At 36.9% G+C, this 25,822-nt stretch overlaps 1 protein-coding gene across 2 annotated transcripts in view; it reads left to right on the plus strand.

Moving 5' to 3' along the window:
- EIF5B (eukaryotic translation initiation factor 5B) overlaps positions 1–25,822 on the plus strand; it is a 74,364-nt gene that overhangs the window by 24,183 nt on the left and 24,359 nt on the right. For both annotated transcript variants that reach the window (XM_043995876.1, XM_043995875.1), the window contains exons 2-8: positions 12,241–12,366; positions 12,637–12,721; positions 16,367–17,039; positions 20,005–20,207; positions 21,421–21,571; positions 23,523–23,621; positions 24,109–24,192. In XM_043995876.1, coding sequence (XP_043851811.1) covers positions 12,241–12,366; positions 12,637–12,721; positions 16,367–17,039; positions 20,005–20,207; positions 21,421–21,571; positions 23,523–23,621; positions 24,109–24,192 — 1,421 coding nt within the window. The remainder of the gene's footprint in view (positions 1–12,240; positions 12,367–12,636; positions 12,722–16,366; positions 17,040–20,004; positions 20,208–21,420; positions 21,572–23,522; positions 23,622–24,108; positions 24,193–25,822) is intronic.

Raw genomic sequence — 25,822 nt, forward strand, 5'->3', positions numbered from 1 at the left:
ATTGAAAATTGTTAGAAGACATTTATTCTTGGTGTATTTGATGGTCAATAAGCAGTTACTGTTTCTTTTTTTTTTTAGCAACAAACCTTTATTTTATTTTTTCCAGTTACATGTTAGGGTAGTTTTCAACATTCATTTTCATAAGATTTAGAGTTCCAACCCCCCCCCCCCCCCAAGAGCACAACCAGGTTATATATGTACAATCCACAAGTGTTCTTTTTATCAGTTCTTTCTATGGGGGTGTATAGTAAGCTTCCTCATTAGTTCCTTGGGATTGTCTTGGATCATTGCATTGCTGAAAGTAGTTAAGTCATTCACAATTGCTCATTGAACAATACTGTTGTCACTATGCACACTGTCCTCCCAGCTCTGCTCACTTCACTATACATCGATGTTCATTAGTCTTTCCAGGTTTTGGGGGGATCATCCTGTTTGTCATTTCCTATAGCACAAGATCATTCTACCACAATCATGTAGCACAGATTCTTCCATTATTCCTCAATTGATGGACATTCCCTTGATTCTCAATTCTTAGCCTCCACCAAGAGTCGCTATAAATATTTTTTGTACAATTTCCCCCTTTTCTCTTTTTCATGATTACTATTGTTAACTGTTTCCCTTCCATCCTATTCCCTTCCCCATGATATTTATTCTATTATCCATCTTCTTTCATCCTATCACTCTTCAAAAGGAATTTGCTTCTGTCTGTCCCCTCTCCCACTCTGCCCTTCTTTTGCCCCTCTCTCTTTATCCCCTTCCCCTCCTATTTTCCTGCAGGGTTAGAGAGATTACTCCACCCAATTGAGTGTGTACATTATTCCCTCCTTGAGCCAATTCTAATGAGATTGAGTTCTTTGAGACCATTCTGATGAGTGTTAGGCTCATTTACTGCCCAGATGAAATAGATTACTCCACGCAGTTGGGTGTGTTTGTTAGTCCCTCCTTGAGCCAACTCTGATGAGTTTAAGGTCTTTGAATTTTACACTCATCAGAAAAGGCTCATTTACTGCCCTGCTCCTCTCCCATCTCTTCCCCCACTCCATAAGCCTTTTCCTGTTTTCTTTCATGTAGGATTTCACCTCTGCCCTTCCCCCTCCCCCAGTGCATCCCCCTCACCCCTCAATTTAACCCTAAGGATGTCATCATGGGGCAGCTAGGTGACACAGTGAACAAAGCATCACCCCTGGACCCAGGGGGATCCCAGTCAAAACCCGGCCTCAGACACAAGACAGTCACCCACTGCATGACCCCAGGTATGTCCCCCAACTCCAATTTTTTATAGTTCTCTAGGGTCTTGTATTTGAAAGTCAAATTTGCCATTCACTTCAGGTCTTTTCATTACAAATACCTGAAAGTCCTCTTTTTCATTAAAGTCCCATTTTTTCCTGTGAAAGATTATGCTGAGTTTTGCTGGGTAGGTGATTCTTGGTTGTAATCGCAATTCCTTTGCCCTCTAGAATATCATATTCCATGCCCTCTGGTCCTTTAATCCAGAAGCTGCTAGATCTTGTGCTATCCTGACTGGGGCTCCACAGTACTTGAATTCTTTCTTTTTGGCAGCTTGCAATATTTTCTCCTTGACCTGAGAGCTCTGGAATTTGGCTATAATATTCCTAGGAGTTTTCCTTTTGGGGTCTCTTTCTGGAGGTGATCGGTGAATTCTTTCAATATCTCTTTTATCTTTTGCTTCTAGAATTTCAGGGCAATTTTCCCTGAGAATATCTCAGAAGATGATGTCTAAGCTCTTTTCTTGATCAGGTTTTCAGGTAGACCAGTAATTTTCAAATGATGTCTCCTGGACCTATTTTCCAGGTCAGCAGTTTTTCCAAGAAAAACTGCCCTCTATTTTTTTATTCATTCGGATTTGTTTTATTGTGTCTTTGTTTTTCATAAAGTCACTGGCTTCCATTTGTTCAGTCCTAATTCTTAGGCAATTATTTTCATCAGAGAGCTTTTGTACCTCCTTTTCCATTTGACTTTTCAAGCTGTTGACTTTTTTCTCATGTCTTTCCTGCATCACCCTTATTTCTCTTTCCATTTTTTTCCTCTACCTCTCTAATTTTATCTTCAAAGTCCTTTTTGAGCACCTCTATGGCCTGAGACCAATTCATATTTTTCTTGGAAGCTTTAGATATAGGGGCCCTGATGTTGACATCTTCCTCTGAGGGTGCTCCTTGGTCTTCCTTGTTACTGAAGAAACTTTCTATGGTCCTCACCTTTCTCTGTCTGCTCATCTTGCCTTTCTTTTACTAGACTTTTAGCTCCTTAAAGTGGGGCACTGTTTCCAGGCTGCAGTATCCCAAGCTTCAGAAGTCCCAGGTGGTATGATTTAAGAAGCATCAGGTTCTTCACTCGCCTGGCCTGGCCTGTTCCCTGGTTTGATGACCCCAGACCTACTTGCTAATCAACCAGCTTTGTGTGTTGTGGTTGTTAGCTCCGATGAGCCTGTGCCCTTCCCTCACCTGGGCCACTGCAACTCAAGCCTACCTCCTGGTTCCCAGCAGGGGTGAAAAACCCAAGTTCTGCCTCAGCACCAGCATAGACCCCTGTATTCTCCCCCTTGCCCAGGGCTCAGCCCTCTCACCAGACTGTGAGCTTAGTTCCAGATGACGCTGGCGCTGTAGCTGATTCAGAGGCTCTGGGGGTCTCCTTCTCTGGTGAGGCCTTCCTGGGACTGGATCTGTGTCAGGGTGAGTGTGGGGTTGGGCTCGACTCCTGTGTCAGCACAGCAGCTCCCTCCTTCTGACCTTCCAAGTTGTTCTTGGTTAGATGATTTCAGCACATTCTTCTGTGAGTTTTGCTGCTCCAGGCATTTTCCTGTGATGTTATTTGGATGTTTTTTGGAGCGATTGCATCATGAGTTTGAGAGCTCACTGGCTTTCCTCTGCCCAGGAGTCACTGTCTTGAAAGGCACACAGCCAGACAAATTTGGCCTAAAATTTTGGTTGGCCCCGACACTGAAAAAAAAAAAATACTAGTTCAGCTGAATTCCTTGTTTGGGAAAGACATACCAGTATGCCTATTGTGGTGTTGAAACTCAGAAAAACAATATTCAACAGAGGCTTCGATGTAACCTGTGGCAGTTCTCTTACATCCTTTGATCTTTTCTTGAGATTTAATCAAAGGTTCTGTATAGTTGGGACTATTCATCAGAGACCAGAAAACTTGCAAAAGTATTTGTCAGCAAACCATAGAGAACATTTGAAAGTATGAAGACATATAGCCTGCTGCTTGTGAATCTGGTTTTGAAATCTTCAAAGAAGCATTGAGTGATTTCATACCGCTGTATGAGAACCAACACGATAACTGTTGTGAGTACCCTCCATTCAGATCGCATCAGAAAATAACCTAAAGGAAAACCCAGATCCTTATCCTGTTTTAATACAAGAATAAGGTAAGAGAGGATGCACCAAATGACAAGTTGTTACTCAGTGAAAGCAGTAAGTAGGAAATGACCTGTGCATCTTTTTCTATATAATGTTCTGTATATGGCCCTTCATTGACTATAAAAAATTTGTAATCAAACAGCCATCGAGAATACTGTACATCCAGATGTGAGGGAGAAGCTTACTGGGCAGTCTGAGTTGCAAATCAGACACCATAACAGCCATAGTTGAAGACATGGATGCTCTTCTGGCCAAAATGTGCCTCACTTTTGACACTGCAGGGTAGGGAACAGGACCACAGATGGAGGCTTCATTTACAAAAAACCTCTTTGTGGCAAATGCCTGACCAAAAAAGCATGCAAAATGTGATAGGTACATAAGTTGTTATGAGGAAATATTGGATAAATATTTTTCTCCTATCTTTGCAAATGCACAAAATTATAAGCAGATATAATTTTAATTTGTAATAAAAGTTGCCATTGTACTATTATTTTTTGCTGTACAGATAAAAAATATATGCACGGCATCAACTGATGTAGCTTGATCCTTTGAGGTATTCTTAAATTCTGCTCCTTATAATGCTTTATAATTCAGTAACTTGAAGTTGTTTAGAATTCTTTCAGTAAAAGATTATTTGAGTTAGGTAAACCAGATGTGGAAACACCTTTAACGTAGGAGCTATAATAATTATTAGTGGTTAGAGGTTTTTTTTAAAGAGGATGTCAGTTTCTGAGGAAATCAGTTTTATCATTTTATGCCTATATGTGTTCCTACTATTACATTTTATATTTTATGCTGTTATAAAGATAAATATTTTATAATTGTTTTATGGGATGATATTTTTGTTAGTATCTTGGATTTATATTTCTTTTTTCCCTTTTTTTGGTGAGGCAATTGGGATTAAGTGACTTTCCCAGGGTCACACAGCTAGTAAGTATCAAGTGTCTGAGGCCAGATTTGAACTCAGGTCCTCCTGACTCCAGGGCCAGTGCTCTATCTACTGCACCATCTAGCTGCCCCAGATTTATATTTCTGTTCACTGCCCTCCTTTCCCTGAGAATTTTATTTGTTGTGTTTATTTAAAATTATTTTCCAATGTAAATCTACCCTATCACTGACCTTTGTATTGTAATAAAGAAAAATAGTTTAGCAAAAAACCAACCAACAAAGTAACATGTGGTATTCCATACTGTTCCAAAAGTTTTAAGCTAGGTAAAATTGATGAATATATCCCAGAGACACTTAGAGAGAAATACTTTTGTTCTTTATACTTTTTGATACCAGTTTTTCTTTTACTGTAGACACAAAAAGTTCCTGTTTCTGATAATTTCCCCCTTTATAAATTTTTCAAATGAGACTGTTTGTTTTGAGAATGATTTGGGGATAATTAGAAAAGCTGGTATTTGTGAAGAGTTTTGCACTGTGATGTATGTTAGGTATTCTTGAAAACTAGTAAATATTATTTGTAAGAGATCTTATTTTCTATTTTACTATATCTTAATTTGATTTTCCATCATCCCTTCCCTATTTTGCCCCCAATCATTTGCCAGGCCCAGTTGATCCTACCTAGTAACATCTTGTATCAGTTCTCTCAACATTTCTATTACTACTTGTCTTAGTTCTGGCCTTTAAAAAATGCAACTCTTATTTGTTGGCTGTCTGCTCTGTTAAATTTATGGTTGTAATGAACAAAGTTCATATACAATTAGATGAGCATCGGACACAGTGGACCTCTTATCTCTCCATAGCTGGTAACAAAATATAGATATTCCATTCTCATACAGGTTATTCATTCGAAGTAATATTTCTGGAAAATCTGGTAGTACTTCATGCAACATGTTGATTGTTAATCAGTAGTGTCCATATTACATAATACACATAAGGATCTCTTCTCTAGGAGAGTGTGTGTGTGAGAGAGACAGAATTACTGAATTTCCTAGGCATTTAAACCACCTTAACTTTTTTTTTTTTAATTTGCAGTGTACTGTCTGTCTAGTAGCGTATCAGTTATTTGCACACTGTGAGAATGCTTTGGAACCATGATTTAAGTTTGTATATGTTACTTGTTCTGATGCAGATTCTAATCCCTTCATGTGTTCTGTTTCGATGTGATAATTAATTGGCCGTGTTTTCTCAATGCACCTGAGGCCTTCTTCAAGTCCTTCTTAACATTTTGGAGGAAGGAAGTAGTGGTTAGTCCCACCTAAATGTGATTTATATACCCCTAACCCCAGTTGAAGAAATTCACCCTAATGTTCAGTTGTCTTTTGGGGCCTACCACTAATCCATAGAGAACTGTAACATGTTCTTGGGCCAAGTGCACAAGCACTAGCAACTAGCATTGCTACAAAATTAGCTTAATCTTGCTAACACGATGGATGAATCAAACACTTTCTTTGTGTAAAACCTTGTGCTAGGATCTGAGGATATAAATAGAAAAGCAAGACAGACCTTATTCTCAAGTAGTTGACATTCTAATGTGGGGCAGCTAGGTGGTGTGGTTGATACTGCTGGACCTCTAGTCAGGAAAACTTTGAGTTCACATCTGGTTTCAGACACTTCTAGCTTTGAAACCCTGGGCAAGTCACTTAACTCTGTTGGTCTCAGTTTCCTTATCTGGAAAACTCCAGTATTTCTGCTAAGAAAACCCTAAATGGGGTCACTAAGATCTGGACATGACTGAAGACTTAATAGCAACAATGGAGAGCAAGAACACATATTCAGCTTTTAGCTTTGTCAGATGTGAAAGTCCCATCATCTTTAAGGTATACTGACAAAGGGTAATGCCTTTTCTTTAATATTATTTCCACTGATAAAATAATATCAGTTTCTGATGTTGGATCATTTACCAGTACCAAAAACTTGGGAAAATCTGTAGCACCCATAGGAACCATTGTTAGACTGTTGCTGCCCAGGGAATGCTTCATAGGATGATGCCTGAGGGCAATGGGCTGGAAGCCTTGATGTTTAAAGGTTCAGGGGAACCTTTCTGTGGAAAACGATGACGGTCATCTGACTTGCCTGACACATGCTGATTTCTGCGTGTGTCCTGTGGTGCTTGGCTGCTCCAGGTAGGCTGGCTTACCTGCCCCATGAATGGCAGTTGGTGGAAATGGCTGACCCCTTCACAGGAGCCACGTTCTCAGATGTTTTGTCTATGACAGTTGGTCTGGAACCAAGGACCAGTGGTCTAGGGTGAGGGAGTGGGGTGGGTGTTCACTCTCGGGACTTGTGTGTCTTCCTGCCTTTTGGTGGCAATTGGTCCTTAGTTGTTTCTGGTTGTGATGATGAGGAAGCTGAGCGCCATCTCTCTCCACATTAACTTCTCCCCTCGTGACTGCTTGGGCTTGCTGGAAGCAGGTGTGGTGGTCTGTTCTATTCCCAGGGCTTTTGGTTCAAGGTTCTAGACTGTTTTCTTTAGGGTCTGAAAGGAGATGGTGGTGGTCTGACTTTCCTGTCACATGCAGTTTCCTCTTTCTACTGCAAGGTGCCTTGCTGTTTCAAGTATTATTCTTCCTTGGGAAAGTTTGGAGAACCAAAGTTGGATTTTGCATATTGACAAGTTTGATAACAGTCAGGAATCCCTTGTTCAATAGAAGTGGAGGCTGACGTCCTTTACAAAAAGGAGTCCTGGAATTTTCCATCTCATTCAATTCTCTAAGACCTCTCCATCTCCAATTCCAGTCATATACGTCTCTAATAATGTATTTTATGCCACTTTTTCTACACTAGAAATTGTTGGTAATATGTTGAATTTTTAAAAATTATAGCTTGATACTGTTTTTTCATGGCACTTTATTTTCAAAATATCCTCCCATTCTTTCCCCTTTTCCTCTAGTAAAGCATCTTTTGCATTTTTTTTTAAGGGAAAGAGGAAAAAAAGCATTTATGCAAAACTACCATCAGCCATGACTGTGATAGTATTTGCAGTTTTCCAATTGCATAGTCACCTGCCTTTGCCAAGAATGCAGGGAAGTCTGCATATGTTTAAATTTGTGCACTTTTCCAAATGTAATCTAATCCTATCTCTTCCTAATCCTGGGTCTGCCTCATTATCCAATTCTAAATTCTTTCAGCATTTTCATATAGAAGGATTTATTAGATGGACTTTCCCTTTCAGCTCTATGTCAGAACCTGTCAATACACATTTTTCATCCATTTTATTTTTGCAGAGTGTGACCAGTGTGAAACAGACCTTTTGCATTGTCATTGGGGGAAGCAGAAAGTTATAAAGGACTGAGGAATATTTTTTTCTATGTTTTTATATTTTCATGTGTTGCTCTGACTTCAAATTTTAATAATTTAAGTAACTGACATTCTGATAGGCCTCTCTGTTTAAGAAGGCTTGTCCTTAGATGGCATAATCCCTTTCCCAAACCTTACTTGAAGGAAACCTTTACAGCTTGGGAGGGAAATAATAGAACCTTTGAGAGTAATAAGTGCAATCTTTATGTCACAGTGAGGCACTAGATTGTGAGGAAATTTTTGAAATGTCCTATTTTCTTGGTTAGAAATGAAATGTTACATTTCTTCATCAAGTGATGAAAAAAATGAAAGAATTCAAGTTTTTTCATAAAGGATAACCAGTTTTTGGTAATTTAAATGATTGGAGGTAGAATAGACTGGATTTCATTTAAAGTTACTAGCATTTTATAGCACTTCTTAGAATAAAATCTTCAGCACTTATATTTTGGCAACATTTTTAGGCCTGATAATGGAGCATGACCTAAGACGTTGGGTTGAAAGCATCTGGCACTTGCTTTATTTCTGAAGGTCATTGGTGTGTATTAGACTCAACTTGCCCACTTATACTTCATCTTCAGTACCTCATAAAATTGAGGATAGGAAAAGCTTTTTAACTGTACATGGACATTGATTATCTGTAGAAAAAATTCTAAAATCTACATGAAAAGAACAAAGAATATCAACATCTTCATAACATTCTCTGACTATCTGCAAGTCATGCGCTTTGGTTTGTCTGCTCAAAAAAGCATTTATAATACTAAATACTAAAATCTTAAGGCTTGTATGATTCATAAAGTGTGGAGTTCATGGTATCTTTAAGAGAATCATACCAAGTCCAAACTGTCAAGAACCTCAGAGAAATTATCTTGCTCACTCTCATCATTTTACTAATGAAACCAATACTTGGATTAAGTGACTTACCTATTAATTCCCAGTACTTTCAAGCTCCATTACATATGTGTGATAAAATAATGGAATTTGGCAGACTCCAGGGCTGGTGCTCTATCTTCTGAGCCACCTAGCTGTGCGCGCCCCCCGCCCCCTTTTCTTTTGACCATCCATATTCTTAAGTTTCAAGATTGTATTTGTGCCATAGGAGAAATTTTGCAGTATCCCATCTCTTTTCTCAAACAGTTTACATGGTATTGGAATTAATTGCTCATTAAATGTTTGGTAGAATTAATTTGAAGTCTATATGATCCTGTGGTTCTATCTTTGGGAGTTCCTTTATGGCTTGTTCAATTTCTAGCATAGTGTTAAGTCCTTTATTATTTTTAAAAATTTGGACAGTTTATGTCTTTGTAAATATTAATTGATTTAATTTAGATTGTGGGGAGACATAGCTCCTAACTTTTCATTGGTTATGAATTCATCCTTTTCATTTTTGATATTGGCAATTTGTTACTCTTTTTTCAAGAATCAAGTTAGGTAGTGGCTTGTCTATTTTGTTCTGGTTTTTCCCTCCAAAATACCAGCTCCTAGTTTTATTCGTTACGCTTTTTTCTTTCAACTTTGTTAATCTCTTCCTTGATTTTCACAATTTCTATTTTGGTGTTTCCTTGAGGCTTTTAAAAGTTTGTTGGCATTCTAGTTTTTTTAGTTGCATGCCTATTTCATTGATCTGTTCTTTTTTTTACTCTTTTATTGGAGAAATTTTCCCTAAAATACTGCTTTGACTTCATCCCTAAGTTTTTGGTGTGTTTTCTCATTGTTTTCTTTATCTTTATGATTTGTTCCTTTATCCTCCCATTCTTCAGGATAAAATACTTAGTTAAGTCTTTTCTTCAAAAGCCATTGTTTGAATATAATTTTTATTATGGTTGGGATTTTAGCTTTTCTCTATTTGTGCAGTTTTAGTATTCTAGTACATGGTGTGTGTGTGTGTGTGTGTGTGTGTGTTTGTTTTTTTTTAGTGAGGCAATTGGGGTTAAGTGATTTGCCCAGAGCCACACAGCTAGTAAGTGTTAAGTGTGTGAGGCCGAATTTGAACTCAGGTCCTCCTCACTCCAGTGCCGGTGCTCTATCCACTGCACCACCTAGCTGCCCCATGGTTATTTTTTTTTTAAGGTGCCATGCACAACTGAGAAATATTCTCATTTAGTATGTTCCAGCAGTCTAACATATCTTTTTAAAAATTATATTTAGGCTCATCATTTTTTGTTAGTTTTTGGTTAGATTTATCTAGGCAAGGTAAATTGAGGTCCCGCACTATAGTTTTGTTTCCTCCTTTAAGAATTTAGATGTTGAACAATTTGATGCCTAGATTTTCAGTACTGATAAATAATTCATTGTCTATGATGCCCTTTAGCAAAATATAGTTTTCCTTTTTATCTCCTTGGGCCCAAATCACTCTTTCTGGCCAACCATAGGTTCAGCCCAAGCCTCACTTGGTCAGTGTTTGAGTTTTGACGGCCCAGAGTAAGTGTAAATAGCAATTGTTTCTGTTTTGACCAGAAACCCTAAGGATCTTTCTCTCTCAGGTTGGTTTTTTTTTTTTTGTTTGTTTTGTTTTGTTTTGTTTTTTTGGAGTAGGTAAAAGGGCATTTTTTGCCTTATTTCTTCCCTACCCTTAATCACTGATTAGGTGTTGCCTCAGACAAACAGACATGGGAAAGACCTTAGCTTCAAAAGGCCAGGGCCTCCCACTGTCAGGGCCATCTTTAGTCCTCATGACCTATGTCTTGTCACTGGATCCAGATGACTTAGGAGGAGAGAGTGAGGCAGATGACTTCTTTGCACAGCTCTGCCTCACTCCAGTTCATTGCAAGGCAAGACATCACCTTCCTGATGTCGTGGCTCCTCTTTGAGAACTAAGGACAAACAATAGCATAATAGTATTCTATCAAATTCCCATACCATAACTTGTTCAGGCATTTCCCAATTTATGTGTATTCCCATAGTTTCTAATTCTTTGCTACTACCCCTTCACCCCCCAAGAAAATGCTGCTATAAATATTTTGTATACAGGCCCTTTTCCTCCTGCTTTGGTTTCTTGGAGATATTGACTTAATAGCAGTATCTCTAGCTCAAAAGGTATATACAGTTTAATAGCTTTTGTGACATATTTACAAATTGTTTTCTGGAATAGTTGGACTAATTCATAGCTCTACCAACAATGCATTAGTGTACCTATTTTCTCGCAACTTCTCTAGCATGTATCATTTTTCCTTTTCTATCATCTTAGTCAATCTAATGGGTATGAGGTGGTACCTCATACTTGTTTTAATTTATCTTTTTCTAATTACTAGTGATTTAGAGCATTTTTCATATGCCTATTGATATACGGATTTCTTCCTCTGAAAATTGCTTGTTCGTTTTGTTTGACTATGTAGTTGGTGAATAGCTTCTATTCTTATAAATTGGGCTGAGATAAAATCATCTCTGTTCTCTTATGTCTTAGAAATAAGACTTTTATCTGAGAAAGTTGGTTCAAAGATTCCCCCCCACCCCCACCCCAGTTTCCTGCTTTTCTTATTTTGGCTGCATTGGTTTTATTTGTGCAAATCTTTTAAAATTTAATGTAATCAAAATTAACTATTTTATCTCGTGTGACCCTCTCTCTTTGGTTTGATCATGAATTCTTCTATCCATGTATCTGAGAGATAATTTCTTCCATGCTCCTCTAATTTTCTTATGATATTGTTAATATAAATATGTGGATCACCTGGATTTGATGGAGGTACCTTATTATCCAAAAGTATTTTTTATGAAACCCTGGGTTAATAGGAGCAAAATGTCCTTCAGCTGAACTCCAAACTGAATCCAGATAGCTAGGAGATAAAAATACCCTACCTGTGTCATCTTTTCCCTCAGGATAGTAAGTCTCTATCTTATGGCAACATTTGTGCGTCTTCATCCTTGCTACCCCCCCTTTTTTTTTTTTAAGAATCCTGTAATCTTATTATGATGCTTCGTTATTTTCTCCATACCTTGTTATAACCAAAATTGTTAAACTGCCTTTGCTTCTGTATCATAGTATTGAAACTGACAATGCTCTATAATCAGTGGACAAAAAAACCATATATACCCTCAGAAATAGGGAGTCTCTGAGCTCTCTTCTTAGGAGGGAAATTTCCACATGATCATGTGTTATATATTTCTTCTTGGGACAAAATAATAAATTGATAATTGTTTTTCCTATCCATTCTCTGATCTGGTTTCTGTGGGGTATTTACTTCTGGTAAGAGAGGCAGCAATAGACGTTTCTGATCTGGGTGAACAAATTGTAGGAGATATTATTGAATAGTATTGAATGAGGTATAAGCATAGGACTTATAGGACTGACTGATTTTTCTGAAAGAGAAATAGTTCTAAAGTTGTTGTCTTCATTGTCAAGTTCATCTTCCCCCTCCAGCATTTGTTGAGCTTTACTGTGTTCTTTACTTTACTAGTTGGTGCAGATTTGTTTAAATTATTTTATTTTGGCATTTTCTCTTGACTGTTTTGAATACTTAATAGATTTTTATTCAGTTAGAAATTTCTCTGATATAAGGAAATATATTACCCCTAAGGGCAGCGGATAAATCTGGCCTGTTGATGGTGATAGTAGCCACCATCACTCTTTCGAGAGCACCTATTAACATTTAGATCTTCTTTGTTTTTGTTAAAGTGCCAAGGATGATATCGATCTTGAAGCTTTGGCTGCAGAAATAGAGGGAGCTGGTGCTGCCAAGGAACAAGAACCTCAGAAGTCAAAGGGTAAAAAGAAAAAGGATAAGAAGAAACAGGATTTTGAGTAAGCATGGGTTTTTTTTGGTTTGTTTTTGTTTTTGGGGGGAGGGGGCAGTGAGGGTTAAGTGACTTGCCCAGGGTCACACAGATAGTAAGTGTCAAGTGTCTGAGGTCGCATTTGAACTCAGGTCTTCCTGAATCCAGGGCCAGTGCTTTATCCACTGTGCCATGTAGCTGCCCCCAAGCATGTTATTTTTAAAAACTGATATTTTTGTTGTATTTATATTTGATCTATATATTAATCTATCTGTTCAAAATTTGTTTTGGTTTCTAGTGAGGATGATATCCTGAAAGAGCTTGAAGAGTTGTCTTTAGAAGCACAGGGAGTCAAAATCGACAGAGAAACTACAGCAGTAAAGGTGAAAGACTGTTTTTTATTCTTGCTGACTTTAGTTAGTGAGTGATTTCATGCTTCTCAATAGCTATAAGCCACCAAATAAAATTTGGAATTATTATTAAGATAAAATTTACTAATTTGTATTTTTACTAGGAGACTAGAATTGCTTAAACTATTTATTGTAAATTTCATATAATTATAAGATTATTTATCATTAAAGATTCCTTTATTTTATTTACTTTATTTCAGTAGTCTCAAATATAGTGATTAAACTCACTGAGTTTTTGTCTTAAGTTTCCTGTTCCCCTTCAGATTCTTGAAATCAGGCATACTTTATTTATGATCATTGATTGATTGATTAGGTGGGTATGTTTCTTGATAGTGGATAGGCCTTTCAGTCCATGCCTTTACATAACTTGAAGAAACTTGTGTTTTGGCTTTTCATATGAGACAAATCCCGGCTCTTTCTTTTTTTGTTTTTTTTTTTGTTTTTGGTGAGGCAATTGGGGTTAAGTGACTTGCCCAGGGTCACACAGCTAGTAAGTGTTAAGTGTCTGAGGCTGGATTTGAACTCAGGTACTCCTGAATCCAGGGCCAGTGCTTTATCCACTGCGCCATCTAGCTGCCCCCCTGGGCTCTTTCTTAATGTAAACATTTTAAATGCATTAAATAAATTTTCAGAATAGGACTCACTTTCCCCAGTTGGGCTTCTTATGAAATTATTTGTTTTGTTTTAAATAAGCATTTTGAAACAAGCAAACTTGATAATGTGAAACATTAAATACTTCTGTTAAAATTGGATTACAAAGGAAAACAATTAAGTTGGCATAGTTATCAAAAAATATTTTTTAAAAAGTTCACAGATAATAAATTAAGAACTCTTAATCTAAGCACATTCTACACATTTTGTATTTTGTTAATGCAGTTAGGCTAACTTTTTTTCCTGTTAGATTATTATCTCATATTACACTTCACTAAATTGCCCAGATCTCCCCCCTAATCTACTTCTTGTAACTTGATTTTCTTATAAGCAAATTAGGACTTAAAAGTCCATTGTTCTTGCATTTTGAGATCCTAATTCTAGCCTGTCCTACATCTTAAATTTTTTAAGAAAAAAAAAAAATATAAGGTAGAACTTATCCTGAAGATTAAGAAAAGACATTTTTCTTGAACACAAACCATGATTTAAAAAAGGCAACTAATTATGAAAGTTCCCACCAGATACAGGGTTAAAGGATATGTCCATCGTGTTCATGAGAAGATGAAAATAGCACATCACTAAAATTTAGGGCTTCACTAATAATTAATTGCTGTTGCCCTGATATGGAAATAGGGGGAGAATAGACTTTTTCTTCTTGCCATAAAAGAATAGAGCTAGGAACATAGAGACATTGTTCGAAACTGATTTTGGCTTGATGCGAAGAAAAGCTTTTCCCCACACTGCTTTGTAAAGTTGAGTTGCCTGTCTCTTGACTACCATTACTGGAGAAGAGGCTGGGTGATCCATTTCCTGGCAGTTGTTGTAGAGGGGATTCCTGCCCAGTTATGGGTTGGATTATGTGACTTACCTAACATGTTAGCTGTTGTTAGATTTGAGTCATCTGTAAATTGATGTTTTCAAAGTCTGCTTTTGTCTGAATTATTGATTAAAATGTTGAATAGCACAAAACTCTAAAACTCCTGTTTCCCTCCACTGTGTTATATTAATAATCTTTGGGCTCACTCACTCAGTTCTTAAGTCCTCCTAACTGCTGTGTTCCAGCTCTTATTTTCATCTTGTCCAGAAACATGGCTTGGGGGGTGGGGGCAGCTAGGTAGCGTAGTGGATAAAGCACTGGCCCTGGATTCGGGAGTACCTGAGTTCAAATCCAGCCTCAGACACTTGACACTTACTAGCTCTGTGACCCTGGGCAAGTCACTTAACGCCCATTGCCCCACAAAAAAGCAACCAAAAAACAAAACAGAAACGTGGCTTGAGAAACTTTTTTTTACTGAAATCATAGAGAACTGTATCTACAGAATTCCTCTCTTTGAATAATCAAATAAATCCTTCTCAAAAAAGGAAATATAAATGGTCTGGGTTTTATATGACTTGCTCTTAAGCTATTCTGGATCTTGATGATGACTCCATTCCTTTAATAATATATTCTAGAACTATTCAAAGTCACAGCATTAACTTATATTTTATAGAATTCACATGTTTTTTTTTTTTGGAAACTTGGACTATTTGCCCTTCAGTCTTTTTTTTTAAAATAATTTTCCCCCTCAATTACATATGAAGACAATTTTTAACATACATTTAAAAATTTTTTTGAGTTCCAAATTCTCTCCCTCCCCTCTCCACGAGATAGTAAGCAGTTTAATATGGTTTTTACATGTGCAATCATGTAAAACATTTCTATATTAGTCATGTCGTGAAAGAGGATACAGACCAAAAAGAAAAGAAAGTGAAAAATAGTCTGCTTTGATCTGCATCCAGACTCATCATTTCTTTCTTTGGGTACGGATCGCATTTTTCATCACGAGTCCTTTGAAATTGTTTTAGATAATTGTGTTGCTGAGAATATCTAGGTCATTCACAGTTGATCATTGTACAATATTGCTGTTACTGTGTACAGTGTTCTCCTGGTTCTCTTCACTTCACTTTGCATCAGTTCATACAAGTCTTCTCAAGTCAAATCAGTAAACATTTAGGCACTTGTTAAGTGCTAAACACTCTGCTCAACACTGAGGATGAAAGAAAGAAAAGACAGCTGTTGCTGTCAGAGAGCTCATACTCTGAAGCGGCTCCTTTTGTCATTTCTATCACAGTAATTCTTTGATAGAGAAAACATAGAAGTAAAATAATCTTTGTGTACATGTACTTTCATTTTAAAAAGTCTTTTCCCTTAGGACAAGGGTTGTTAATTTTTTTGTGTGTTGTGTACGTCTTTGGCAATCTGAAACCTTCGGACTCCTCAAAATGTTTTCAAATGCATAAAATACATAGGATTTCAGTAGAAACAAAATTCTATTGAAATGCACTCTTCAAAAATTTATTCATTCATTTATCTGTCTATTTTTTGTGGGGCAGTGTGTAGGGTCACACAGCTAGTAAGTGTCAAGTGTCTGAGGCTGGATTGGAACTCAGGTTGTTCTGAGTCCAGGGCCAGTGCTTTATCCACTGCGCCATCTAGCGGCCCCCTTAACAAATTTATAAACCAAGTTAAGAATCTCTAGTCTAGAACTAAAGTGATGCTATTAAGATGATAAAAATTTGTTTAAAACTTGTTTCTTATAAAATTTCTATCCTTGGCTTTAGAAATGTAAAAATTAATGTAGGGCTTTTCCTTTTTTGTACTGTGTTCAGTTTCTGGGGAGAAACCAAAGAAAATCTTTAGGGCATATAAAGTTGTATCTTTTTTTAGTTGTTGTATTTTGTTTTCTGGGCCTTTATATTCCCCCTAAGGGAAGTGGATAGAGTGTGTTGCTCCTGGAGTTCAGGCTGGCTCCTTGGTACTCACTTGAGGACATTTTTTTCACAGATCCATGTCTTAGTTACTAACATTCAAAAGGTAATTGGGCATGAAAATTATTTTAATATTATTAGTAGCATTGCCTTGTAGTGTGCATTGTAGGTTGTTGTTTTAAGGTAATCACTAATGTGCCAATCATTTAAAATTTCTAGGCAGCAGAAAATAATGAAGAAGAATTCAGCACTTCAAAGCAGGAGAGGAAAAGGAAAGGGCAGAAGGGCAAAAAACAGAGTTTGGATGATGATAGTGAAGAAGCAGAGGAGAAAGAGTCCAAATCCAGAAAGACCTCCAGAACAAAAATAGAACCCCTTTCTGGAAGCGAGGATGATAATTTTGATAAACTTTCTAAAAAGGGTAAAGGGAAAACTCAGAGATCAAATAAAAAAGCAGAGGGTTCAGAAGAGGATGAGGAGAACATTAAGAAAGTTAAAACCCGGGCCAGAGCAGACTCATCAGGTGGGAGTGGTGATGACTCCGATGACTTCTCTCAGTCTAGAAAAGCACAGAAAAAGAATCAGAAAACCAAACCAGCTCCTCATGTTGAAAGTGGGAATGAAGGTGATGACTCTTCTTTCAAAATAAAAACAGTTGCACAAAAGAAGGCAGAAAAAAAAGAGCGAGAGCGGAAAAAGCGAGATGAAGAAAAGGCAAAATTGAGAAAATTGAAAGAAAAAGAAGAGTCTGAAACTGGTAAAAAGGAGCAAACAAAGCAGAAAGAAACCCAAAAGAAAGCAGAGGAAGATGCTTTAAAATCCAAAGTGGCTCTTGATGCTGGACCAACTCCTGCCTCAGAAGAAAAGGGAGATACTCTCACAACTGCAGAAGGTTGGTGATTTTACGAAAGAAAGAAAAATACAGATGGCATTTTGTGTGTACTTCATATAGATTTTGATCTTACTAGTAGTTTAGAAACACAAACAATTTTCTGCTTGGTTACAAAAAGTTATTTGCAAATAGTCTTTAAAATTTTTTTATTGGAAACCCTCATTCTTGATTTTTACTGTTGAGTATTTGGTTTTGTAACAATTTTAAAAGTGTTTAATCTTGAATTTATAGATCTGTCTAATTGGTCACTAACATTTACATAGCATTTAGACATTTATTAGTGGGAGTACAGGCTAAAAAATGTGTTACTTCTTTTGGTAATTACATTTTATTTTTTTCAACTTAACCGAGCATTTTCTCCCCTAGTGGAAAAGAAAAAGAAAAGCCTTGTAACAAATATGCATCGTGAACAATTCCCTTATTGTCTATGTCCAAAAATGTGAGTCTTAGTTCTGCATACATATATATATATATATTACTTCATCATCTCTCTGTCAGGAGGTGGTTAGCAATCTTAAATGTTGGTCCTGTGGAGTCAGGGTTAATTCTTGAATTAATGAGAGTTCTTAAATATTTCCATATTGTTATTTTTATAATATTGTTATTTTAGTATTAATTATTTCATAGTTCTTTTCATTTTACTCTGTATCAGTTCATACAAGTCTTCAGTTTCTCTGAAATTGTTTCATTAATTCTTCCAGCACAGTAGTATTCCATTATATCCATATGCCATGATGTTCAGCGGTTCCCTCTCAGTTTCCAGTTTTTTCCCATAAAAAAAAAAAAGCTACTGGCTTTTCATACCTTTACAGTGTGGGCTCCCACCATCTCCTTCCCCCACCCCCCCCAATCTCTTTGGGAGTAGTACAGTGATACTAGTGTCAATCCTGGGTCACAGGACACATACATACATACACACACACACACATACACACACAAATACACACACACACACATAGAGAGAGAGAGAGAGAGAGAGAGAGAGTTGAGTGACTTTTGGGGCATCATTCCATATTGCTTTACATTACAACTGTAGCAGTTCATAGCTGTACCACCAATGTATTTACTATTTTTCATTTTCCTTTTTTTTCAGAATTTGCCAATTACCAGAGGTGAGGTAGAACCTCAGGATTGTTTTAATTTGCATTCCTCTAATTATCATTGATTTGGAACATATTTTTAATCTGTCCATAGCTTGGTTTTTTTCCTTTGTGAATTTCCTATCATATCTTTTTTTAATCATAAAAGTATTTTATTATTTTCCAGTTACATGTAGAGATAATTTTCAACATTTGTTTTAATAAGATTTATTGTTTCAAATTTTTCTCCCTCCCTTCCCTTCTTCCCCCCTCCCCAAGACAGCAAGCAATCTGATATAGGTTGTATATCAACATTTGTTTTTATAAGATTTTTTCTTTTTCAAATTTTTCTCCCTTCCCCCTCCCCAAGACAGCAAGCAATCTGATGGAGGTTATTATATATGTACAATCACATTAAACATATTTCTGCATTAGTCATGCTGTGAAAGAAGAATTAGAGCAAAAGGGAAAAACCACAAAAAAGAAAAACAAAAAAAATAGAAATAGTATGGTTCAATCTGCATCTAGATGCCACAGTTCTTTTTTTCTGGATTTGGAGAGCATTTTCCATCATGAGGCCTTTGGAACTATCTTGGACCATTGTATTGCTGAGAAGAATCAAGTCTATCACAGTCCTATCATATCTTATGACCTTTTATATGAGAAATGTGTTGAGATTTACAAAAAGCTTTTCCCACAACAATCTGTAAGGTAGATATGGTGAGTATTAGCATTTCTGTTTTACAGATAAGAAATCTAGGCTCAGTGAGGTTCAGGGAGATTGAGTAACCTGACCAAAGTTAACAGGACTGGAAAAGTCCCCTGAGTTTGAAAACTAGAGAAGAACATAGGTTTCTGGATAGTCTTTCACTTCTAGAATGCTGCCTATCTTTCTAGAGAGCCAACTCACAAATGCATGTTTTTCCCTCTCCTGTGGTGCCCGCCCCCCCCCCCCCCCCCTTGATAAATATACACACTCTCCCCCCCCTTCACAAAATACTTTGCTATCTATTGGTAGTGAGTTTTTGGAAATCAGAGTTAAATTCGAAATCTCTCAACTGTTTTTTGGCTATTAAGTGTAATTTATTTTTACATTTCTAATGATATTAAAACCTAATTACTGAATATTGTAAGTTATCTTTACATTCTTAATAACATTAAAACCATACTATTGTGTATTTATGTAACTAAACTTGACTTTATATGTTCTTTTTGAGGGAACTGAAGGAGAGCTCAGGTAACTTGCTGGCTTCTCTCTGCTATCTTGGCCCCACCCCCCTTGAAATTTGACTTTATGACAGTTAAGCCATTTCGGTGCACAGAATATCATAGTTTTTCTTTCAGTTATTCCAAGTCCATTAGGATTCTTTGTACATTTATTCTTTTCTAATTAACTTTTCCTTTCATATGATGTTAGTGTGTACTCTATATTTGCTTTTTTACTTTCAATTATTTCACAAAGATATTTCCTGATTTCTTTATATACTATACGCTTCTCAGTCTTAATCTGATTATATATCGTTACATTAAATTTCCACAATTTAATAATCATATTTTTGGCCATTTAGATTTCTCCTGGGTTGTTTTTTTTCTGGTTTGTTTTGTAACATTTACAAAATAAACTGCTTTGCAAAAATTCTGAACAGATAGTGTTTTAAAAATATTCAGTTTATTTCCAACAATAGATTTAAAGATATTATTGTTTTTGTCACTTTGACCTGATGCTAAATTAAATGTTGAAGGGAAAACATATGTGCTTTAAATTTACACATTTGAAGACAACTAATCTTACTTTCTTTCCCAAATAAACAAGAAAGGACCTTGTAATTTGTGTATAGAGTTTCTACTGGAATGGTTAATTTTCTTTTCTCTTTTCTGTTAATTAGCTGATGATAATAAGAAGAAAGATAAGAAAAAAAAGAAAGGAGAAAAGGAGGAGAAAGAAAAGAAAAAAGGTCCTAGCAAAGCCACTGTGAAAGCTATGCAGGAAGCCCTTGCTAAGCTTAAAGAAGAAGAAGAAAGACAGAAGAGAGAAGAGGAGGAACGAATTCGACGACTTGAAGAGTTAGAAGCTAAGCGCAAGGAAGAGGTGTGTAGTCGTGTCATGTTTTTCTTTAACTTTTAATGAAGTAATTAATTTGGATTTTTGTGATTTCTTAATACCAATTTTTCTTCAGAGAACATCTTGTGAATTTTATAGTATCTTTAAAAATTCTGTCACACAACTGAATTTGCATGGTTGAATTAATTTAAGACTTAAAAAAACTTAATGTTTGTGTTCTCCCCCCCCCCAAAACACCCAGGTAGCGTAAATGTTGTTTATAGCAAAGCAAACAGTTGCCTTTTGATCGTTTTCTCACATTTTAAAATCTTTGCTCATGAATATTTATGTATGCTATTTAAAATCTTTTTCACATGTTACCAGTTCATTCCTTTGAGAAAGAGCACCCTGGATTTGCTATTAGAAAATGGGTTTAACCCTGACTCTTGTTAACTACCTGTAGCAATCTGGTACACTGGATAGAAAGTGAGACTTGTCTTTGGTAAAACCTAATTCCATCTTCATTCTTTTTGTAACCCTACCCTCACATTGTATAACGTCTTAGAGTCTCTTCCCATCTATTTTATGAGAATAATGATGCCATTAGGACTTAGTATGTTTGTCATGAGACTCAAATCAGCTGTTGTATGAAAAGCTATTTTCTGACTTTAAAAGCTCTCTATGAAATGCCAGTCATAGAAGTTGTTTACTGCTGATGGTGATGCTATGTAGTAACTTTGCCTCTTGGATCTTTAAGTTCCCTCATCTGTAAAATGAGAGGGTTGGGTTAGCTCAATCATGCTGAGTTTAAACTATTTCTGGTTCACGGCAGCATGTTTTGATTGCGTTTAAATATGATTTAGTTCCAGATTCTTGTTTCTGCTTCCATAGGACATTTAGAACTGGAAAGGACCATAGAGATCATCTAATCCAACTCCCAACATTTTGCCAATGAGAGAACAGGACCTCTATGTTAAGTCTCACAATATCAGTGTCAGAGCCAGAATGCAAGCACACAATTACTCTGATCTTAGACCAGAATTCTTCTGCTGTTATTTTATTTATTTATTTATTTTTTGCGGGGCAGTGGGGGTTAAGTGACTTGCCCAGGGTCACACAGCTAGTAAGTGTCAAGTGTCTGAGGTCGGATTTGAACTCAGGTACTCCTGAATCCAGGGCTGGTGCTTTATCCACTGCGCCACCTAGCCGCCCCTGCTGTTATTTTTTAATATCAATACTTCTCTTGGATTATTTGTTGTAGGAACGATTAGAACAGGAAAAGAGAGAAAGAAGGAAGCAAAAAGAAAAAGAAAGAAAAGAACGCTTGAAAAAGGAAGGCAAGCTTTTAACGAAATCCCAGAGAGAAGCCAGAGCTAGAGCGGAAGCTACTCTGAAACTCCTCCAAGCTCAAGGTAAGTAATAACATATACCCAGCTCAGCTGGTGAATTCTGTGAAGATGTTTAGGCATGGTCTGGGGTTCTGAAAAAGATAATGCTCCTGAAAGCACTTTGAAAAATTGCACCCACTTTACAAAATACCAAAAAAGTGATAGTTATGGTACTCATGTTATTCCATTGTCTAGCACTTCTTTTCCAGACTCTCCAGAAAGTGATTAGATATCAAAAGTTAAAGTATTATGGAGCTGAATTGATGATTGAAAGCAAAACAAAGAATGGGATTTCTCCTCGAGTTCCTATTCCCTTCATTCACCAAGTATTTCATTAAGGACATATCTTTGCACTATATTGTTCTGTGCTATGGAGTGTATATAGGCAACCCTACTTTAACAAATTTTGAAGCCTTCTCTAACCCCTTTTCCCTTCAATGATCCTTAAATTTTTGGTGCACTTGCATATTGAGTATATACCAGATATTTAAGCACTGCATCAACTACACAAAGATTCAAATGGTACAGTGGAAAGATCACTGTTTTGAGTCCTGGCTAAGTTTCTTAGAAATCTCTGGGACAGTAAGGAAGATACTTTCCCCCTCTAAGCTTCACTTTCTTCATCTGCACTGAACCGCACCATTATTACTAACTTAACCCCATTATTACTAACTTAAGCCTTGCTCATTCTTCAAAACCCAAGTAATACAAACCCCTTGGGGCAGCTAGGTGGCAAAGTGGATAGAGCACCAGCCCTGGAGTCAGGAGGACCTAGTTCAAATCTGGCCCCAAACACTTAACACTTACTAGCTGTGTGACCCTGGGCAAGTCACTTAACCCCAATTGCCTCACCAAAAAAAAAAAACAAAGACAAAAAACAAACCCCTCACTCCTTGGTGAAACTGTACCTGCTTCCTACATGCTTTGGTAGAAGGCCTTTCCCCTTGCCTCGCACAGTATACTGTTTAGTAATTCTATAGTGCATCAGTGTCATCCTGTGGAAAACAGGTTTCTTCTATGTGTCATGTCTCTTATTACTCATTTTGTTTGTTTTTCTCTTTTTGTAAAGGTTTCTTTTCCCTTTTTTCTTTTTTTGGGGGGGTGGGCGGGGCAATGTGGGTTAAGTGACTTGCCCAGGGTCACACAGCCAGTAAGTGTCAAGTGTCTGAGGCCGGATTTTAAATCAGGAACTCCTGAATCCAGGGCCAGTGCTTTATCCACTGCGTCACCTAGCCACCCCCAAACATTTTCTTTTTTCTTTTTTTTTTTAATGGTGAAGCAATTGGGGTTAAGTGACTTGCTCAGGGTCACACAGCCAATAAGTGTCAAAGGTCTGAGGCTGGATTTGAACTCAGGTCCTTCTGAATTCAGGGCCAGTGCTCTATCCACTGTGCCACCTAGCTGGGCGCCCCCCCCCCCCACTTTCTTTATTGTATCATTCTTTTTATTTCATTTGAGACATCATTGTTTTAAGATGGTTTAGGGGATCTGGGCTTGGTCATAAACACCCAGTTTTGCCAGAAGTCTTGGGACTCTCTCATTTGAACTCAGTTTAGGTTCTCTACTTTGTCAGTATTTGGAATTTGCTTGTGGTAATAGTGCTTGTCCAGGTTGGGGGGAGGGGGGTTGCTATATTTTTCTTAGTCATTAATAGTAACTGTAAAGGCAATACTTCTACTTCCATTCTGAGCCAACAGCTTTTTGGTGGAGTTTCTGTCTTAAGTTGATATCTTTCTTTTTTTTAAAATTTCTCCCACCTTTTCCTTTTTTTCCTCTTTTCTGTTTCTCTTTGTTTTTATTGTTCCCATAAGATATAATCTCCCTCCCCTTTCCTACCAAATATATTAGGAAATTTTAACATGTAGAATTATATGTTAAAGAACAAAAAGAGATGGAAAATCCTGGAAATAAAACATGTATCTGCGTTAAAAAGTTGATAAGTTATTTAACCTTTTTTAACCGTTGACTCTTTTAGGTGTTGAAGTGCCATCTAAAGATTCTTTGCCAAAGAAGAGGCCAATATATGAAGATAAAAAGAGGAAAAAACCACAACCACAACAAGAAAATAAAGAAGGTCAGCATTCTGAATAGATTTTGGCCTTTGTCCACCTTCTATTTCTTTGGCCTCGTTTGAAGTCAGACACAGTTCTGTTGTGACTTTCAGAAGAGACCTCTACACCTTAAAAAAAATAGTCAATGATACTTTGATCCTATGGTAATTTTCTATCATTGTCACCAACCAATGCATTTTAATCTTTTTTGATTTTGTATCCTCTATGATCTAGTTAAGGGTATTCCCAAATAAGTTGTCTCATGTGCCAGTAGAAACTGAGAGTACACAAAGTGAAATTCTCATCCTTTGTCCCTTTTCTAACCTCAAGTTTTATGGGCTCTATTTCAAGAAGACAAAGTTTGAGGAATGTAGTGAATATGTTTTGTTACTAGAATTATGGAGCTCCTTATTTTTCCAACTGTAAGTGAAATTGATGAAATGTCTTGTACATTAGTGGTTTTTTCAGTAAGTAAATATTTTTTTAAATTTTATTTCCTATTTTCATTAGAAACATTAGAAGTGAGTGTTCCAGTAGAAGTTACAGAACAAGCTGTTCCAGAAAAAGAAGAGTCTCTACCTGTTGTAGAACCAGGTTAGTAGAGGGAATGAGAGACAACTGGAGGGATCTCACTCTTGAATGAAGAGGCTGGAACTTGTAGGGAGACAAATGTATAGACTTTGGATGTTTAATGGTAGAGGTCCCAGTTATTCACTTTTCCTTTTTCCTGTCTTCCCACTATATCTTGAACCTTTCAGTTTTACTGCACTGTTAATGGTAGGCATTCAGATTCATTTATTGATTTTATTTGGAAGCCTGACATCTTAGGGGGCTTACTAGAAGACATGAAATTCTAAATTAAAAGCTATGGAAATAATTTTGAAATCAAGTTAATTAGAGCCTTTAAGAGCCATAAGCTTGTAGTTTTGAGCTTTTTTTTAGAAGAGAATTTCTTATTTGCAAAAGATCTACTATTTTGAATTTAGCCCCATAACTTAAAATATAACCATTTACTGATAAAAATATTTTACCTTTTTTTTTTAATAGGTGGTGGGGATCCTTAGGTATCCCTCATTTATTTATTTTTGCTGGGCAATGAGGGTTAAGTGACTTGCCAAAGGTCACACAGCTTCAAGTGAAGCTTCAAGTGTCTGAGGTCAGACTTGAACCCAGGTCCTGTGGAATCCAGGGCCAGTGCTTTATCCACTGCGCCACCTAGCTGCCCCCTATTTTACCTTTTTGTAAATTTATACACACCTAAGATGTACTTTTGACCTGAGTAGAGAGAGATACACAAATTTACAGGCTTCATAATGAACACGGTTCTGTATGGTGTGTATTAGCTGAAAAGCACCTGAATTATCTTTATTAAATTTTATTAAGAGTAGGGCATAATTAATTCACCTAGCAGTGTGTTGCTAAGGAAAGTTTTCTGGATTTTATGCCAGAGGTTTTAAATCACAGTTCTAATCATTTTTATGATTTTGGACAAATTAGTTTATCTTTTCTCTAGGTTTCAACTTCCTTACCAGGAAAGTGAGGGGACTTTGGCCCTCTGGTTCTAAATTTATGATCCTAATAATAAACTCTTTTTGTATGAGTTCAGGAATTGAAAAAAGAAAGCCCCCATTGTTTCTATTTGAAGAAATTATACAACTTAGTGAATTTGTGCATGATAGTTAATGGTACAGAGTTCACAGTTCTAATAATTGAGATTTTATTGTTGTTCAGTCTGTCCAACTCTTTGTGATCTTGTTTGGGGTTTTCTTGGCACAGATTTTGGAGTTGTTTGCCAGTTCTTTCTCCAGCTCATTTTATAGATGAGGAAACTGAGGCAAACAAGGTTAAGTGACTTGCCCAGGGTCACACAACTAGTGAGTATCTGAGACTGGATTTGGATTCTCAAAGATGAGTCTTCCTGACTCCAGGCCCCAGCACTCTATCCCACTGCACCACCTACCTGTCGAGTTGAGACTTAATTATTGTTATTTATTCTTTGCATATGGAATGCCTGTACAAAATATGGAATGTCTTAATTGGAGAAAATTTGGGATTTTTATTAAAAGTAAATTGTAGGGGGCAGCTAGATGGCGCAGTGGTTAAAGCACCGGCCCTGAATTCAGGAGTACCTGAGTTCAAATCCGGCCTCAGACACTTGACACTTACTAGCTGTGTGACCCTGGGCAAGTCACTTAACCCCCATTGCCTGCAAAAAAAAAAAAAA

Source organism: Dromiciops gliroides, chromosome 3 (genome assembly GCF_019393635.1).
Source record: "Dromiciops gliroides isolate mDroGli1 chromosome 3, mDroGli1.pri, whole genome shotgun sequence".
Lineage (NCBI taxonomy): Eukaryota > Metazoa > Chordata > Mammalia > Microbiotheria > Microbiotheriidae > Dromiciops > Dromiciops gliroides.